General features: G+C 35.9%; 2 protein-coding genes across 4 annotated transcripts in view; one reads left to right on the forward strand and one right to left on the reverse strand.

Moving 5' to 3' along the window:
- The window catches only part of sn (fascin domain-containing protein singed), a 62,752-nt gene extending 58,620 nt beyond the window's left edge, over positions 1-4,132 (forward strand). Inside the window, exons 9-11 of the mRNA XM_090104235.1 lie at positions 321-448; positions 783-847; positions 2,000-4,132. Coding sequence (XP_089960361.1) covers positions 321-448; positions 783-847; positions 2,000-2,140 — 334 coding nt within the window. The 3' untranslated portion in view covers positions 2,141-4,132. The remainder of the gene's footprint in view (positions 1-320; positions 449-782; positions 848-1,999) is intronic.
- A 5,284-nt stretch (positions 4,133-9,416) lies between these two features.
- lqf (epsin homolog lqf) overlaps positions 9,417-21,047 on the reverse strand; it is an 84,941-nt gene continuing 73,310 nt past the window's right edge. For 2 of the 3 annotated variants that reach the window (XM_090104234.1, XM_090104233.1), the window contains exons 2-11: positions 20,530-20,619; positions 18,427-18,718; positions 16,919-17,091; positions 16,264-16,499; positions 14,905-15,040; positions 12,606-12,710; positions 12,088-12,211; positions 11,272-11,435; positions 10,366-10,920; positions 9,417-9,702 (exon numbers count right to left, since the gene is read on the reverse strand). In XM_090104234.1, coding sequence (XP_089960360.1) covers positions 10,372-10,920; positions 11,272-11,435; positions 12,088-12,211; positions 12,606-12,710; positions 14,905-15,040; positions 16,264-16,499; positions 16,919-17,091; positions 18,427-18,718; positions 20,530-20,598 — 1,848 coding nt within the window. In that variant the 5' untranslated portion in view covers positions 20,599-20,619 and the 3' untranslated portion in view covers positions 9,417-9,702; positions 10,366-10,371. The remainder of the gene's footprint in view (positions 9,703-10,365; positions 10,921-11,271; positions 11,436-12,087; positions 12,212-12,605; positions 12,711-14,904; positions 15,041-16,263; positions 16,500-16,918; positions 17,092-18,426; positions 18,719-20,529; positions 20,620-21,047) is intronic. The other variant, XM_090104232.1, reaches the window with a different exon arrangement.

Consider the following 21,047-nt stretch of genomic DNA (forward strand, 5'->3'; position numbering starts at 1 on the left):
TTGTTAGGTCTAGCTCTTGTTGTAGTAGTACCATGTCTTATGTAGTGTGGAAAAATGATAGCGTCTATACACTTTTAAAGACATAATGTTAACCTAAAGGGGCTTTTAAATGTTTATTAGCAGATTTTTTGAAAAGTCATTTTCTTAACGACCATTATTACCATTTCTTAAAATAATTCTTTTACATTTGATTCTAACTTGAATTTGTATTTCAAAGGCTAATGTTATCTTGTATTTTATTTTTCTTTCGCATTTATAATATTAGTACGGATATAATATTCCTTTCACCTGGTATTATAATTACTTTTTCCCTTATTCAGACCGATCCTGGTGCTGAAGTGCGAGCAAGGGTTCGTGGGGCCGAAGGGCGTGCGGCTCGAGTGCAACAAGGCGCACTACGAGACCATACAGGTGGTGCGGGGCCCGAGGGGGGCTGTGTACTTCAAAGGTTTGTTTAACTTTAATTTAAAATTGTACTCAAATTCATACTCATGCTCAAACTCATCAAGCTGCAGTGCACAAAATAACAATGTAATTTAAAGTTTACATTTTTGTAACTTTGTAATAACAAAATTGACTTAACTACAAATTACAATACATTACAGTACGATACACTGTTTTGCACTAAACAAAAATAACTCAAAAACTTTCTATAATAAGAAAAAAAAACAAGGAACCAGTTTCATTCATGTTTACTGTTATAAGAAAATTAATAGGTTGATATTCGTCGTAATATTTCAATTGAAAAGATGAGTTAAATTATAAATGTTTGTTGTTTGCAGGATCGAACGGCAAGTACTGGCACGCGGATAGCGAAGGCGTCACCTGCGATGCTGACAGTCCACAGGTACGTTGTTTTGTATGGAGTCATTTTACTATAGATATGAAATATAGGATTTTTGGTATTATAATTTTTTTGGTTTCAACTTTGATTAGTGTATGGTATTAATTTTTGATGATGTATATGTCACGGCTAAAGGTAGGTGAGAACATAAACTTAAGATTAGCCGGCTAAACTTAGGTTTATTTTCGACGAGGTGTTAATGTTAGTTTGTTCTATCTTTAGCCGGCTAAACTTAAGTGTAACCGCAGGCCCGTGGCTAAAAATGTCGGGGTGGGTAGATTTGGTTAGCGCCGGGCCGGTGGAGGGCTTGAGGGGCCCGCACAGTGCCAGAAAACACTCGCCCTGTTCCTTACATGTATTATAGTAACCAAATCTACCCACCCCGACTCAGGGCAGAAAGCTGGTGGCTAGGTTAGGTTAGGTTAGAACTCCTAAGACCCGCACGAGCCGAGCGAGCGCAGCGAGCGTGCTGCGGCAGCAGCCGGCGAAGTGCCAGAAAACACTCGCCCTGTTCCTTACATGTATTATAGTAACCAAATCTACCCACCCCGACATTTTTAGCCACGGGCCTGCGGTTACACTTAAGTTTAGCCGGCTAAAGATAGAACAAACTAACATTAACACCTCGTCGAAAATAAACCTAAGTTTAGCCGGCTAATCTTAAGTTTATGTTCTCACCTACCTTTAGCCGTAACATATATATGTAAAGTTTTAGTCTTGAAAATTTTGATTATTCCTTAATTTAAATATCTTTAACCAGTTGTGCCCTGCGGTTTTACCCGCATTGCTCCGCTCCTGTTGGTCTTAGCGTGTTGATATAATATAGCCTTCCTCGATGATTGGGCTATCTAACACCGAAATAATTTTTCAAATCGGACCAGTAGTTCTTGAGATTAACGCGTTGAAACAAACAAACTCTTCAGCTTTATAATATTAGTATATATATAAACGTAATCCAATTTACCAATAAACAATAAAACTTTCATTCATTTCTTATTCCTGCATAATACATATATTGGTCTGTTTTTGATTTAAATCAGAAAAATATCATTGCATTCAACAACAACCTTATTGATTTATATAATAAACATTTTATTAAATAAATGTTTTCTATAAATGAGTGTCATCTGTACTTAATTTATTTATTTCCCCCAGGGCTTCCACCTGGAGCTCCGCGAGCCCACTCGGCTGGCGATCCGTTCCGCAGACGAGGGGCGTTACCTCGCCGCGGCCAAGAACGGGAACTTCCGTCTCGCTGATACTGCGCTCAGCAGCGCCACGCATTGGGAGTACTAGACGTGCAGACATACACACAGTGCAGTACAGTACAGATGGACATGTAGTGTAGTGTAATACAGTACATACACGTACAGTATACACGGATATGTAGTGTAGTGTAGTACAGTACAGTACATGCAGATACACTACAACATTACACACTGCAGCGGCAAGCGCTGTATTGCAGTATAGTGCATATAAATGTTTTTGTAGTACAGTGTAATACAGTTCACTACACACATACACAGTACGGTACATATAGAAATGTGGTGCAGTACAGTACGCGTGTGCTGTATTTTATTTACACAAAATTTAATGCACTGGGCAATTCGCTGCAATGCATCAACAAACTACACTACACTGCAGTACACTAACAATAGACTGCTGCACTATAGTACGCTAATCAACAATACATGCACTGTAGACTACAACACACTATGGTAATACAGTACATTTGCAACAGTACACTGCAATTATACAGTACAATACATTAAACACTTACACTACACCACTAAAACATTTGAAATACTGTAATACACTAAACTGCAGTGCATGTAACTGTCATACACAAAAATACATTCAACAAAGTAACTCATTACTTTACAGTGAAGTGCACTACAATACAGTACACTACAGTACACTAATACACTGGGGTTAGCGGGACGTGCGATAGGAAATAGTGAATATACGCTCGCTATGGAAATGTCGCGGAATTTACAAGCTGTAATACAATTTGTTTGTAAAGAAATTGTCAACTAATGAACTTGTAATAGGCTTACAATGTAATTAAATCAATACAAACACTCGATTGAAAATGTATTCATAGTTGGTAATTTCCTCTATTTCCAGTGTAACTTACAATTTCAAATTTATCTGTGTAAAACTGTACCCCCTATGTTTTATAATATTCATGTAATAAATGTAACTTAACGTCGGTTACTGCCAATAATTGTAAAAACGAGAGAATGTCCTCTTGACATGTTAAATATAAGACGTACTGCAAAACGAGAGGCTGGAATCAATCGCGTTGAATGTCAAATGGATCCGCAACTAACACAATACTCTTCCATAGCTATTTATAATCTAAATTATTTAATTTTATATTTAAATTAGGCGAGGAACTTAATTTTATTGTTTACGATGATTTTATCGGGCGCGCGTTGACAGATAACGCATTTCTTGCAAACGCCATTTCGCGCCTCACGGCGACAAGATGGCGGCCGAACGACCCCAACGGCTGATTTTGAGAAGAATCCGCCGCCTCTGGTATCATTTAAAATAATAAAAAACAGGAATGTCGGCAATACTTGGCGCATTGTCGTGTCACATTTCAATAAAAAAAAATGTTAACTGAACGCGCGCCGACACGCATTTAGTATGGTTAAGGTGTTTATCGCAGAGTTGCGAATGTGATCGTATGGAAATATCGCTTTTAATCATAGAATATATTTATCGCTAGATCTGCCGTCACGATCGCTTACGAATTATTGTTTTATGTTCTGTGACGTGTCTTCGAATCGCTTGCATAATTTATTTTTTGTGGATTTATCGGGATCGTGTATTCGCAAGTATTTATTGGATGTCGTAGCGTCTAGTCGATGTCGGAATGTGGAGGGTCAGCGAGCTGAGGGCCGACTGAACTCGATCGCTGCACTTCACTTAAGTTACACTTAAGAGTTAAGTCCTCTTCTCAAGCAGACGCGTGTATCGCTCTTTGCACCGCCGAGTCCGGCTCGTAACTAAGCTAGTTAAGTTAATGTAAGTAACATCGGTATAGGATTAAGCTAAGCCGCTCCCGTGTGGATGTCCATTCCAAAAATTTACATTTTTTATCGATTTTTTACGATTTTTACACGTTTTTAACTGGTGCGTGACGAGTTATTCCATAAGTGTTTAGGAGGTTCGATTGAGTGTAATATTGCAATGTGAAATACGCTGATCCTACATTTTGAATATTTGTACGATAATGTCTTTGTAAACTATTAATGAATAAATTATAATCATATTGTACATGGTGTTTTATTTTCCCACTTTCAATGCCCTAAGATATAAAATATACCAAATAATTAGATAGATAATCACATTTAACATAACTATAAGTATTAGAAACGAGAGTAAAATAATACATGTATTCTTAAACACTTCAACTCTACACTACCTATGAAGCTAGGTTTTCTTTGTCATTATACGAATAAAACAACGTAAAGCATTATTTTTTTTTTTATAAAAAAGCAGGCAAAACAACTGAATCGCCCGATAGCGAGCGATCACCACCGCCCATGATATGATCTTTCACAATAATCAAAATCAATTACATATCCAATTTAGACACAAAACCTGCTATGACAGACAGTTTCAGGTCTTGCTGATAAATCTATTGAGACTTAATTATTATTATTAACATTATAAAGATTAAATTGTATTTTTGTACAAAATACTTAAACTCCTACTAGACCGATTTCAATTTTGCATTGCTATAAAAAAAGCCATAAAAGTATATTTCACATTCATTTAAACATACGTTATACAGGTATATTAATAGAAATTTTTTGGGATCTCTAGAAATCCAGATTAAACCAAAACACGGTAAAAAAATGGCTTTAAAATATTTTTATACCATATACACATAGCAGAGAGTATTTTCTGATTCATCAAATAAATTATCAATATCTACAACACTATCGAAATCAAAAAGTCGATACAAACAAAAAATGCACGCTGCTCGCGCCGCGTCCGTGTGGCTCCACGCAACGCAGCGAGCAACACTGAGCAACATGGCGAGACAGGACACGGGACACCGAAGAGCGACATGTCACATGCTCATAAAGTGTTGGTATTTTTTCTAAACAGTTTTAAGTGACTTACGATAAACAAAAGTTGTGCAGTCTGTCATTGATAGGGCCTTAGAAACTATCATTGCTATTAGAAACAATATTACATTCACATAGACCGTATCTAAATGAAAAGTGCAACAAAGGCATATTTTCACACAAGTAAGTTTGCTAAAGTTTCCAAAACAAATGGAGAAAATGATGCCATTCCGGTCTCGATAGGTACACACCCGTAATTCCATGTTGCAAAGTTGCAGCACTCAAGAATATAAAAGATTTTTATCGAGTAGCGCCTTGTGTTTTCAAACTTACAAAAACATCTACTATTCTCTAACTCGACATAATATTCTGTAATATAATTCTGAGGCGCTTTTTTTTAAAACACTTTCTCAATTGCAACAAAAGTCAATATTTAGATACCTAGTCATGAATTAAGTAAGTTCTGAATGAGCTCGATTGTTCATCGTTTTTACTAAGTTACATTTTGATATTGATAATAGGTAATTAATATTATGATCAAAGATTACGATTGACTTAGGTAATTAAAATTTAATTGGGGTTGCGTATTTTAAGGCTTTATTTCGCTAGATAAAATATATGTATAGTCATTTAGGTGATTAGTTTCAAACCTTTTTTACTGTATAATTGAATGCAAGACAATTTTCAACAACAAAGCAATTTTCGTACTGATTTATGTGATGCTTTACTCGTACTGATTTATGTGATGCTTTACTGTATATTTTCATGTTTTGTTCTTCTGTTCAATAAATGGTTTAAAAAAAAAAAAAAAAAAAAAAAAGACATGTAAGCTAATGAATTGAATACATTTTTGTTCCTATTTTTTTCATAGTGACTAACTGAATAACAATTGAATCTGATATTTTTGGTTTTATGGCATTCAAATGATTTATAAATATATATAAATAACAAACTTATTAAAGTAAGGGTAAGGCAAAAAGTAACGGTCATAATTTTAACGCTAACTTTAACCGCTCGTGTTTCACCCGATAAAGCTATTGTTAACGTTAAATAACTTGACAGTTATTGACAGCTACTGACTAGCGTCAAATACAAAATGAGATATTATTTGACTGATAACTTTAACTATGCTAAAAATACGCTGGTGCAACCAATTTCGCTGTCACTGTAAAATAACTTTTATACCGTTACAGTTATTGTTAAATTTGACATTAACGTTAACTATAACTGCAATGGTGCTACCGATCTTAATTTTATTTATATCCTTTTATATATTTGTAATTGAAGTGGGCGATTTTGCAGGATGTGCTTGTATTTTTGTTTTTATTCTGTTTCAACTAGGTTAAGTGTGAAATTAGTGTTGAAATGACGTTTTACCTAAATAAATTAGATGTTGCATTTTGCTTTGTGTTTTGTTGGTACCGGGGTCACGTTAATATAATAAGGTTAAGGATAAGGATTGAAATAAAAGTACAGTATACTGAAAAACTTATATATTTTAATTAAATAGTTACAGTTATCTTTACAGTTCTCCCTAGCTAAATGACATATTGGATTAGCATCGATGCATTTTATTGGTCAAAATTAATATATTAAAAATAATAATTTATCTACATAACTGATAAACAAAAATTAATAACCATTGAAACCGCTACTTATAAACTCATAGTAAAAGAAAAAAAACATATACAAACGTAGTCAACGCAAAACGGTAATAAAATATATTCAGCAATAAATCCATTTCGCGCCAACTAAACTGTCGAATAATTAAACATGGCGACTTTCGAATTGACATTAACGTCAAATTGACACAGGCCAAAGTTCGCCGACGTACAGATGCGTGAAATAAAATACAAACGTAGGTAAATTAGCACATTCGACATATAAATGGAATATTTGTTCACACACATGATGAGACTTACAATAATTTCCAAAAACATACGATCAAAGCAATGATATAAAGATAATTCTATTTAAAATACTGACAGTCGCAATATTAAATGATAACTTCACACTGATTCTTAGATTTCTATTAAATAACGGTGTAAAGGCAAGACTGATGTCCACGGACATATAGATTTAGTTGCAAACGAACAGAGTACAGATCAAACGAGTGTACAAATATAGAGAAAATAAAAACAATTGCTTACAAGTAATGAGCAAATTATTTTGAAACTGTGTTAAGAAATGCGTAGATTGTAGATCTAGATCGATGCAGCGAAAAATACTATCAAGCGAGATAGCGAATATTTGAAACGTTATTTCTGAACGTGAAATAGACAATACAAAGAGGAAGTTAGAAAATCGTGAACGTGTCGTGTGTTACGAGTGACAAACAGACAAACAGATAAATGTAACGACTGTCTAAGGCACGATCTCCCTCGTCGCGTCACACGGCCGAGTCTCCACAGTGCAGAACGCGTGTAAATGAGACATTTTTATTTATTTTATAAAACTTATACTAATATACACTGTCTATACGCCAAGCCGTTATTGCATTTCATTACTTGCAGTTTGGTCAACTCATTCTTTAGTCACCTTTGACATAATTGTATAATAATAGTATAATTATTATTAGAAACCTGCACTGTGCAAACCCAAAGTACCTTACTTGTTAATTCAGCCGATAAGTTATTTTGGACTGATATTGCTATAAATTATCACTAGTCAAATATAGATACGTCGATTGAGGTCACAATAATAAATTGATCAATACATTAGTATAATATAACGTTTGAAAATCTTCGAGTTACAGCCATGTACATGCTTTATAATAATTATTATTTTTATAAAATCCGTTATATTCTAGTCAATCAGTGTCTATCACTCTAATGTTTTATATTATAGCTATATATTTTACGGACATTGCATAAATTGCTTGTTGCGAGAAATTTTTTAAGTTCATGTGAACAAAGCCTAACAGGCTCATTGGATTAAATTGACGTACTATAAACAACTACACACAATCACTTATTAAAACAAAATATGTCCGATCGACTTTGTATAATCATTCATTGAAATTAAGACCTTATTTCGTGGCTGTAATGTTCAAAGTCCATTATAAAAGTCTGCCTTTTAGACGCGGAGGCAGAGTTTTTCCTTAATTCTTGAGCGCAATTGTGATTATAGTTGTTTTTAGTATGTCAATGTTAAATTCCGATAAATCTCGACATACATATTACTTTATACATAAAAAATGCACATTGTACGACGTCGGTCAACAACTAGTCACTAATTTTCAGCCATATATTATTTTTTCCTTTATCATAACTTTTTAATCATTTCTATATTTAGACCGCCCTTTTCACAATGTGACCTCAACTCTGGCAACCCTAGAATGTCGTTAATTTAATAAAATACAATTTGGTGTTGCTAGTTTCCGCACTATTGCAGTAATAAGGCAATTTTATCAAGTTTCACTTCACTCGTGTTACTTTCAACTGTATAAAAATAATGAAACAATCTGTTACAGCTGCACAAACAGACAACGAAGCACCTGATATTTATATATTTAGTTAGTAGGGTAGGGTTACTGAATAATAATTTAATATTTATCATATTTTAGTTTTATTGCATTTTTATATCAAACTTTTTTAAGCTATTGCATAGCTTCTATCGCGGGCCTTGAGCGCGGGGACCGAATCCAGAAATTCCGTAACGAAAAAACCTCACGCGCCCCACTCCGACGGGCGCGGAGGTGTGGCTTGACTGGTGTGGCTTGCATGTAATAGCTTTACCGCGGCAGTCCCCGAGTGCCACACGTCTTTTTTTTTATTTGAAAGTTTATATTTTCATAGAATACTCTTTTTATAAATTTATAGACAAAAAGTCGCGTATTTCAATTAGTTTAAAGAAGATTTACTTTTTCGGTTTTTCTATTCAAAGTGAGTCTTACTTTTATTTAATATATTGCAATTTTTACTTTCAAATATTAATTTTATTGTAGTAGCGATGATGTAGGTATTACAAATACGCTCAACCAAAATTAATAAAACTATCTTATTGATAGCGCATCACCATATCCATTTTTTACGACCGTAACCAATTGCTTCAATAAAATCCATTGTTATTTAATAAAATAAATTAATAACAGCATAATTTTGTATCCTTAGGGCTGATTTTTCAATCCTTGGATAAAACTTATTCGTCGAATAATGTATAAAACTACGATTTTCAAAACGTATTCTAATTGCCCGTATTTGACAGTTTGAGTGACATTTTAATATTATCGTGTAATACTTTATTGGACGGATAAGATTTATCCAAGCATTGAAAAATTGGCCCTTAATATATTTAGTTTTAAAGGCAACTAAGTTATCAGCCTTCTAGCTAGACCATTTAACACGCTTTTATTAGCTTCACCTGTATGTTTGTATGTAATTCCTTTAGAATCGATTAAACTTTAAACCAACAGATTAAATTCAAACATTGTACACTTATCAAAGATTGTTGATAATACAATATTTTCATGAGCTCGTCTTATCGCGTGTTTTTTTTAATTTTTTATTATATTTATCACCAGAGCACAAAAACTGAGTCAATGCAGCTGCCACAGATAAAAACCATTTTATTACATGAAAAAACATATTTTCACCTATTTTCGTTTGTCAATATAGTCCGCGTCTAGAAGGCTCAACAAAAAATGCGGGTAGTTACAAAAATACTACTTCGATCGGATGCGGGTAGTTACAAAAATATATATTATCTAGCACAGTCCCGTCGGTGTGAAGCGAGGCGGTGCGGGGCGACGACCAGCTGCTACGCGGCTCTCTGCGGACAAACATACGAAACTTTTAAGCATTTGTAACAATTTACAAAAAAAAAAATGTGTGCGTGTACTAGTGTACACACGTAAGAAGTGAAACTTCTTTATGACCTTATTTTTCAAAAAAAAATTTACTATATGCGACTTTACAGAAATACGTCGAATCAAAGATGGCGCGTAACGGAAAAATGTCACGCGTAACGAAAAAATGTTACACAAAATTTTTTTCCAACCCCGATAAAGAAGTTTCACTTCTATAATTATAAAATTAGTGTAATTTCGTTGTTATTAATAATATCAATTAAAAGACGGCAAAATCGAAGTTAAAAGTGACTCAAATAGGACAATTTTAGTTAGAACGACGTATTGAATACTGAGAACATCATTGTAATGAGTCCAGTTACTTATGCATGTCATGCATGCAGTCAAAACGATTTAGGAATGAGGTTGATTGATTCGAAATGTTCATTGTTCTTTATGGACAACGAAATAAAAAGACTTCACAATTTAGTTTAGTCTAGTCATAATATGCTGTCATTAAACTACATTTTTAACGTCTTCTCTAATTGCAAAATAATTTTTTATAATAACAATACAATGGTCTTTGAATTTCGTACAAAATACAAGTCATTCCTGTTTATAATATTAGTGTAGATAAATATACTCACTAGTGGCTAGGACAGGAAGGGGTTCGGCGTATGCCTAGTGGGGGGCGGGGACCACGGGGACGAGGACCTTGCGGGGGCCCACGGGTCAGACGCTGGGGCCCCGGAGCCTAGCCCCATGTTCCCAAGCGGGGCCATACTGTTCCCGAGTGGGGCCATACTGTTTCCGAGTGGGGCCATACTGTTCCCGAGTGGGGCCATACTGTTGCCGAGTGGGGCCATACTGTTCCCGAGTGGGGCCATACTGTTGCCAAGTGGGGCCATCGTGGAGTTTAACGACGCTGCGGTGCTAAGCGGGGCCATGGTGTTGTTTAGAGGGGCCATCGTGTTGTTTAACGTGGGCATCGTGTTGTTTAACGGAGCCATTGTGTTGTTTAACGGAGCCATTGTGTTGTTTAACGGAGCCATCGTGTTGTTTAATGGGGGCATGGTGTTGTTAATTGGGGCCATGGTGCCGAGTGTGAGGGGGGAGGAGAAGGCTGGCGATGAGGAGGGGAAACTGAGGTTCGGCGCTAGACCCATTTGCTGCTGCTTTATCTCGTTGATCGATAGTTTTGCCTGGAATATAAGAAAGAATATTAAATTTTTAGTTTTTAATGAAATATAAGCTTAAATAGAGAGTTTTTTTTCCAGAACTCATACTATAAATGTATATTGTATATATTATGGTTATAAATAAATTATGCAGTTGTTTTCCCATCACGCAATTACAAATTCCAGCTAAACATTTGAATGATATAACTGGGATTAGCACTAACGATACTTTTTAGGGGGCTATATGTCAGTAGTCAAATTGGCAGTTTGTTTTGCGATTTACACGTCAGTGGTAATTTATCGGGAGTCAGTGGGGGGTTGCGAGGGGTCCACTTGTGTAGTGCGCTATATATGTTGGGGGTTGCGGGCACTCACCGGCTGCGGGGTTGCGAACATCTGCTTGGGGGGTTCAGCGGCGAAGGGGTTGGGCGGCGCGGGGGGCAGCAGCCGCTCCAGGTTCACCAGCGACGAGTTCTCGCCGAGGAACGCTGAGGGGGACTTCTTGATCGCCCCCGTGCTGCTGGGGGTCAGGTTGTCGTCTGCAAGTGGGAGGGGTGATTAATGATCGATGCATTGCTACGTAGAAATCAGTTTATATTTGTGTCTGTATTAATTATATTTTACATATTTATACAAATTACATAGGTATTTAATTTCGCTATATTTAGTGTGTGTGCGAGTATTTACGGACGTGACATTTACGTGTGAATAGATAAATTGCCGTGAACGTGTGCGTTATATATGCGTGTACGGGTGGTTAAGCACACATACATACTTTTACACACGCGTGTATGAGTATGTACACATTAAGTGTCTTATATATGTATTCATATGTACGTACTAACATATAAGTATGAACGCGCGCACATGTGTGAGTGTGTACGCGTCAAGTATCTTGTTTATGTGTATGCTCGTGCTTTGAGTGTGTTCATTGTGTATATGTATTATTGAAGTGAAACTTCTTTATCGGGGCTAGAAAAAAATTTAGTGTAACATTTTTTCGTTACGCGTGACATTTTTCCGTTACGCGCCATCTTTTTCTTATCCCTACCACGCGTGATTCGACGTATTTCTGTAAAGTTGCATATTATAGTAAATTATTTTTTGAAAAATAAGGTCATAAAGAAGTTTCACTTATTACGTGTGTACACTAGTACACGCAGACATTTTTTTCTGTGTGTATGTACTCACTAAGAGCGGATAGATCGAAGGGATCCGCTTCGTGCGCACCGCGTTGGACCGGACGCTGCGACAGCGCGTCGAACTGCTCCAACTCAGAGGACGGGGACGATATCACCGATACGGGTGATTTGCTCTGTGAAATTGAAATTAGTATGGATATTTAATGGGGGAAATCTATATGAATAATCAATGTCTGATTGGTAATCATTTAAGACGAATCTTTATAAATGAGTATTGATTGCTTTTAATACGTGAGAGCATAACTTCATATATCTATAAGTATGTAAGTCGACCATGCACGATTTCTTTATTAATAAAAATGAAATTGTACTTATGTATTCATGAATAAAAACGTAAAAAAAAGTATTTGGAATTCATTTTTTTGGAATTATTTTATTGTCACCGATCCCTGATAAATGTATAAAATTCTTTACAGTGTGCAAAAGTCGAACCTAAATTAGTTGTATACGAACACAGGTGAAGCTAATAACAGCGTGTTTAAAATAAAGATTAATTGAATAATATACCTGAGCCAACGGTGCCCAAGGGTCAGGATTAGAGTTAGCCGCCAACGGAGCCCACGGGTCGCGCGCCGGACTGTTCACACCCGACCACGCTTCTGAACTTGTATCCTGCGAAATAACATTATTAATTTTAAAGAAATGTCTCAATTTTATCAAATATTATTATTAATTGCAAGTTTAAGGGTAAACGTAGGGTACAGTTATTTGTAAAATGAAAAGTGCATAAGTGAAGTCCCGTGTCCCCGAGAGGGGTAAGGGGAAGATGCATTATGCATACATCTGTTTCACTGATCGATTTTCTTTAGGGACAAGTAGGTGATCAGCCTTCTGTATCCTACCAGACCGAGACATTTTTTTTTCTTCGTCTCCACCGGGAATCGAACCCAGGACCCCTCGGTTCTACGCTCACGCGTCAACCACTGTACCAAGGAGGCGGTCAATTGTAAAATGAAGTGTATTTGTACATTTACAGGTCACTAAGAAAATACAATATTTTTCAATTATTTCGACTACCTACTAAAACTTTATGACATTATGCAATTATATTTCCTGAAATTTTACAAAGACATTTAAATTGGAAACCTTAATTGATAAGACATCATCTAACATGTGCAATATTGAAAATTTATAAAAGATTTAAGTGATTTCAATATTGACGATTCTCTATCTAACCACAAATATATCAATATTATAATTTATAATATTCATAACAGCATTATTTACAATCCGCTAATACAATAACACAAAATCAAAGGCGGGTATTATACACGCTAGCATATTTAGCACTAATCATATAATGAGATTGCAATATATTATAGCACATGGCCTATTACATAACTCAATGAAGTTTTTTTTATATGATCTTGTTAGCGGATTGAACGTATTTACATATTTAAAAAGATATATAAGCCGTTTTTTATTTATTTTCTCATCTGAGAGTAAAGCAACATAATATTATGTTGCAAAAAAAATGTGTGCGTGTACTAGTGTACACACGTAAGAAGTAAAACTTCTTTATGACCTTATTTTTCAAAAAATAATTAACTATATGCCACTTTATAGAAATACGTCGAATCACGCGTGGTAGGGATAAGAAAAAGATAGCGCGTAACGGAAAAATGTCACGCGTAACGAAAAAATGTTACTTTAAGTTTTTTTCTAACCCGGATAAAGATGTTTCACTTCAATAAAAAATTAATAACCTTCATTTTAATGACATAAAAAAATATACCGGCCGAATTGAGAACCTCCTCCTTTTTTGTAGTCGGTTAAAAATGACCATGATAATATAGATGTTCGTAATTTAACTAAATGTGCAACTGAGCCGTTTTTGTTATTAAGAGATTTTTGAGATATTTTAGCAAAACTATATCTAAATATCCCTATATATTATATATTATAGCCCTATATCTAAAATACGCGAATTTTGGGGGATTGAACGATGAATGATTGAAAATTAAAATTATTATCTCTAAATGATGATTACAATACTAATAAAAAGATGAGATGAGCTCAAAATATAAAACGAGAAACATCTAGCTCAAGTCCTTCTTACCATTGAATCCGAAAATATACTAACATCCAATGTATCCGGCTAGAAATAATTATGGAAATTATAAAAAACAAAAATGAATCTAAAAACATTGTACGTAGAAATACCCAGAAGTTGGGCTACGTGACTAGTGTTGAAGGGATTAATGTATAATATCTTTAAATTAAAAGAGAACCGCAGCACTTATAAATTTATTGCTAAATTGACATTTTGCACGAAGACCGGACAATGTAAGCAAATTTTACCCATTGTATACTTCCATCAAATTAGGGAGAGGTTTTAAGCGACATCATTTTCATTGCTGAAGACGGGACTTTAAATTAGTTTATCGATAAATACCGACAAATGTCCAGACTGCGGCTACAGTGGGGTAAGGTAGGTATTTTATGGATTTCAGATTTTGATGGGATAGGATACGTCATCTAATTATATACCTATAGAATGTCGTTATTTTAGGGTATGTGTCATGCACTCGCTGTGCATTATAACTCCTCTTTCATTAGAGTCCCTTTCTCGTAGGTGGGATTACGTGAAATCGAGAGGGATTATTGGAAAGCGAGTAGTATTACAGTAAGATGGGTACGTTTAAACATAAATTTGGAAAGAAAAGATTTAATCCCTCGTTTGCATTCCGCACATGAGGACGCGGGTTCAAATACCGTCTCGTGATCGATTTTTTTCTATTCTTTCAAAATGTATATTTATAAAGCTATAAAACTAAAAATATCAAGTTTAAACACATCACGTCACCTGTTTCTGCTCCTGCGGCCAGGGCTCTTGTGGTAGGGTGACATCAAGTAAATCGAGCAGATGGGATTGCTGGCCGTTGGTAGTCCCACTCGCCCCACCCACTGCCCCCACTGTACCACCACTCCCTGTAGGCGATCTGGAGACGAAAAATATATTTTATATAACAAATATAGATTTTACATTTTTTAATTCGTTATGTTTCAAATTATAACTAAACAACAAAAGTCTGCAAAGTGAAATATAATTATTATTTATACTATTTAAGATACTGAATTCCAATTAGGAGTTTTTTATGTAAATAAATAATTGTTAGATTCCAAAATACTAAAATCCAAACTAAACAAAATATCTATGAATTACAAAATAACAATTCATTATGACTGAATACTGAATGATAAATATTGAAAGAATTTATGACTCATTCTTTTAATATTTTTCATCTGACTGTATATATGACGGTAACTTGACTACAATACTATATTTTTTTTTATTAAACTTATTTTTTGTACCCCGTTACAAAAATTGTCTAAAACTCACCACTTAAAAATATACATACAATCCTTTTAAATACATACAGGAAAATAATTTATTAATAATGTTCTACACAGTACGACCACTTGCGCAAGCTACTCGCGCAAGTGGGCACAAACTCAAGTGACGTCACTAACTGAATTACATTCGGAAAGCAGTCGACGGTGCCGAACACCCAGCACTGGCATAGCTTCGGTGGTCTACGCAAATAGCGCCTTAATCTGTATGGGATAGGGTGTAATTTTCAAAAGCAATACAACTTTGTATTACTTTCAATAGCGGATTATGGATACTTATTTTTGAAATATGTAATTTTATTTTAAACTAGCTTTCCGCCCGCTGCTTCGACTGTGCAGTAAAGAAAAATCCGCATAGTTCCCGTTCCCGTGGGATTTGCAGGATAAAATTTCGTATATGTCGCAGTCATATGGTTGAATTTGCTATTTGATTGACTGATTAGCGTGTTCATTGAATTGATGATTAATTCAATGACTAAAGGACAACTCGTTAAGTTGTTGAATGTAACGTTCAACTGAACGTGGAATTATTCGATCGAAAAAGGAAGGATCTTCAATCAGTCTACTCGATTGGCCTGATTGGATTGATGTCGGAAAGTTGTTTATATGCTTTGTAACGAAATCATTTCGGTTGCGCAAATCATAGCGAAGTGTCACTACAGAGCGAGGCGAGCAATTTTATGGGAACAACTATGTATAGCAACAAATAAAATTGGCACAATTCCACCCGTATGAAGTCAACCCGGTATCTAGTCGCAACTAAAGCTCCCCACTGAGTGGTCACCGGTCACTGCACACACAGCTCACTCACTGGAAGTCGTTCTGCGACTGGCTGATGGCGAGCTGCAGGCGCACGTCGTCCGAACGGCGCCGCCTCTCCTCGCGCTCCGCCTCCTCGCGCGACATCGCCAGCGCCAGCTGCAGCTGCAGCTCCTCCTCGCCCGCCGTCAGCGGCCGCGCCAGCTCGGCCTCCCGCCCCGACCACGAGCCCCCGGAGCCCCCGGAGCCCGCCGCACCAGCTGAGCCCAGGGAACCGCCGCTGCCGAGCTGTAGATACGCGCAAATTTCAATTAGGAATGTTTCAAAACGTCCTAGAATAGTAGAGAGCTTCAAGAGTTCAGGCATGGGTCGCATGTGCAAATTGTGGCCATAATTTGCTACATTTTTAGGATTGAACTGCAAATGTTCTAGTGACTATGTCAAATATAAAACTGTAATATAACTATAATAAATAAACGTTCTTTCTTCTTTCTAATAATATGCTGATATAATTTTTTAATACAACGGAATAATTATATATATTTAACAATTCTGTAAAGATGTAATGCCAGCCAAATATTAGTCAAAAGCAATTAATTTGACTGATTACAATTTACACTTTTGACTTCTTTTTCACACACTTCTTATCATTCTAACCGACACATAAGAAACAAAACATGTCCAATATTGTAAAACAGGCTTCTCACCGCAGGATACGTTGGACTCGAGGGGGTATCAAGCGCTCCGTCGCTACCAAACGCACTGGCGCTTTGTGCAAAGCGCTGTTTCGCTTTGAGCGCACGCGCACGCTCGTTCTTCAGCCGCTCCTCGTCTTTCAGCAGGTGGACTAACTGCTTCGCCTTCTCGCGGACGTTTAGACCTGAAAAAGGTCAGACGTGGAGGTTAGCTGACAGTTTATAGTTGAATATACTTCTTTATGAAGACATTAATTTGATGTTACATCGATTTTTAGTAAGATAAATATGAAGAATGTTTGCAAAACCCATAAATCTTACAAGTAATGCACAATATCTAGTTTTCCTAATGGACAGATATATATAAAAAAAACGAAATGGAAATAAGATGTTGATGATAATAATATGTTAAATTATTATTCATTGTCACCATCAAAAAAATTTTGCAATAAAATTGCCACACATTCGTTCATATCTTTCGAAAACAATCTTAAAAAATACAACTTTTAATTTGGCTGACCTTTCGTTAAAACACAACTGTTCTCCCCGATCTCTTTAAACAACTACTCCCATTACTTTACAATTTACTAATATATGTTACTAATTCATAAATTTAATTTATGAAAAACCCAGTTCTGTTTAGATAACGAATACGCCCACGTTTAGTCATGTTTTTTAAACTAATATACCTTCAATTACTTATGAACCCTAATTGTATGCTACAACAGTTCAAATCCATATAATATGTACAGTTCTTTTATGTGGGTGAGGGTAGAAAAAAATAAAAAAGTACGATCTCATTTGCTTTCTAACACGAAAATATAATATAATATAAATTTCAGGACAATTTTCACACACGGCACGATCTGATCCCATACTAAGCTTTCGCTTGTGTTATGGAAACCAGGTGGCTGATAAACATACATATATAATTTTAAATACTTATATAGATAATCAACACCCAGACACAGAGCAATCATCTATGTTCATCACACAAATATTTGCCCCAGGTGGGAATCGAACCCACGACTTGGAAGGCAGGGCCACTAGCAACCAAGCCAACCAGTCAGTCAATGAAAACTGCCTAAAACTCCAAACACGTACGAAATTAGAGACGTCGAGTAATTCATCAAAGTAATTGATATCACTGGCAGAAATCGATACGTTAATTCGATTAGACAAGCTGTTTACATCGCAAGAAGACCTGCATGTGTTTTAATCAACTCGTGTGTATGACATGTTGGATCGTAGTGCGAATCCTGAGTTCTGTAGGAAATATTTGGGAAACTGATTCTAACAAGGCATATTTCCAGTCAGCAATTTTTAGTTCACTCTTAGATACAGTTCATGTTAAATTTCCTTTCAAGTATAATGACAAATTACAAAAACTGGCACACCAGACAATAATTTTTCTATTATATTACACATACATCAAAAAAGTCACCTTGATCATTCCTAACGATCATTAACGCAATAAATTGTATATTTTCATTGAAGAGTCAAAAAAAATGCTCACAAACCTTGATCCTTCCCCTCCTCCATATACTGGAAGTCCTTCAGCGTGTGTATTGCAAATATATTCTCTTTGCACTGCATCGCCACCTTCTCACTGCCCGTCTTGATCAGGTACTCCATGAGCACCAGCGCCTTGTACACGTGCCGCCAGTTCTTGCCGTGGTCGTTGAGTCGCTTCCATATCATCTGCATGATCTCCGTGAACGCCATCACGTTGTACGTGAGGTCGGCGATCTCCGCCATCAGCGTGCTGGACGGGCCCCATGGGTCGTTCGATGTTGCTTCGCGCACTTTTACCTGTAATACGACGGTTGTATCTATGAAATATAGGAATTTAGTCCTCTCCTTATTCTAATCCTGCTTATTGACAAAACTTCGTCCAATTCCACATTGGACGAAGTTTCGTCAAAAAGGCAGGATTTTTAATAGTTTGGCAGTTCGTTCTGCCTGCAAGACATATCATGCGCTATGAAATTAGGTGTTATATGACGAATTTTGGCAATATCTCCAGATTTTTGAATAGTGTTGCAGTTCTTATTTGCCTACAAGTCATGTTAGGGGCTTTTGTAGAGAATACGTTATTATGTGTGGTATTTTTGCGTAATATTACTTTTTCATACGCAACGCATCTCGAAAATTGTTATCTTATCTTTACAACTTTACAGAGACAATTAAGCAACTCTATTTCTAGCTGGATAACGAATTTCACTATCTCTGAACATAGTTAGTCAAACCCAGAAAAATAGACTATTGCGCATTTTAATTGAATTTGCGTTATAGAGGTAGAACTGATTACATTCTACATAGAAATACGCTCCTTATTAAATAGAAATCATTATGGATTAGAAATTGTACCCTTGACAGTAATATTAATTAATAATATTTTCTTCGTTACCAAGGCTGTGGTCTATAGAAACAGTTCTTACACGTGGTTGGTGAAATTTCTAATTAGCATTCAGACGGTGTTCCGTGTTGGTTGTATAAGAATGTAACGGATTAGTCCAAGGGCGAATGCCTTTGATGCGGGTGTTAACGTAACTCACTTGCCTAATTTAACTCGTTTAGTTTCTCTAAGAACTTAGTATTGAAGTAAATCTCTACGACTCTGACAAAGCGTGAGAGTAGGTAATAGGTAAGTGAAATTCTGGCAACATTCAACTTGTTAATATCATCGAGATCATCGATTGATCATCGGTTAAATAAAAACTAAGTTATTCTCTATTTGATATTTATTCCTCCACAAACGGTAAATACATTACGTACGCTTACAATGTAATTCTGACACTTTTAGGAGTTCCCAATACACATCGTATTAACACCATCTGGCGCTTGTCACTAAACCCTAACCAATGAGTCGTCAATAATGCCACGAGGAAATTGACATTTCCGAAGCTCTTATATCCCCATTATGACCTATAGAAAGAACTAAAGATATTCGTAAAATCAGGCATGTTTCTTGTACCAAATTACACAAGGCCAAGGGTCCCTTCCGCACCGCAAACGCCATACGAATCTCAATAACCCCACTTATTTGGTATTCATCGAGCTTGTAGGAAGAGGATCTTGTATCTTCAATTGATGTGCACTTCCCCTGTCTGTTTATCGCGCCATGTGTTTATAACTATCATTCGCTGGTGGAATGAGATTTATGTTTTTAACTTTTTATGATGCAGGAAGGCAAAAGTGTGGACGTGCTACTTAGAGATGACTAGACTATCAATGTAACATTCGATACTGTACTAAGGTAAAAAAAAATATTTAAAAAAAAAGAAAAGGGGATTAAAAGCTACTCTACTAATGTTGTTCATAATTCGATAACGGAACAATAATTTTTACCGAAGACAAATAGCTTACTATACTAAACTTAAGTCCTACAAATTGACACACATTAATTAATACCAGCAGCCGGAAGCCGGACGAATTTCAAATCATAGCTTAGCTTAATACTAAATCACATTTACACCTTAACGCGGAGTATTTACCCATAATCACCTCCTATTAATTGTCATAGAATCTAGCTAGTGTCGTATACGTAAGCTAATGTGTTTACGTCACAACTTGCAAATTGTCAAGTCATAGTGCGACAAAAAAGGGTTAAACCTTCTCACCTGAGCATCAGAGTAGTTGTGCGCAAGATTCTTGATATTTCTCCTTAGCCCCGCCACGTTTACTTGCATTTCGTCCCCGTGAAGGGAGTTCTGGAACAATACAGAATAACGTATTAACCACAGAACATTATTGAATTTATTGTAAACTTCTTTTCAGTAGCTATTAGTTACCAACTAATCTAGAACAATTTTGGCTTAGGAGCTTAGACGGCGCCAATGTAAAAGGCTTCTTCACTGTAGAAGGTTAGTAAAAAGCAAGTCATTCTCATTCATTATGTAAAATAACTTGTTGAAACAATATTATATTAACCTACCAAGTTAGATATGAAATCATCCCAAAATGTAATCGCATTTGTTTGCTGGATCTACAAAGGCCTGCCTATCAAATAGTTTTCATTAGTTATAGGATTGGCTTTTCATATCAACTATCGATTCCCAATCTACAAATGCACATAAAGACAAATAAATGCAATCCAATAATGTTTTCGAAAGTCGATTGAGACAAAGGCTTACCCAGG

The sequence above is a fragment of the Colias eurytheme genome, chromosome 8, assembly GCF_061535395.1.
Source record: "Colias eurytheme isolate Ceu_HAF_F1 chromosome 8, ilColEury1 Martin Lab GWU primary, whole genome shotgun sequence".
NCBI lineage: Eukaryota > Metazoa > Arthropoda > Insecta > Lepidoptera > Pieridae > Colias > Colias eurytheme.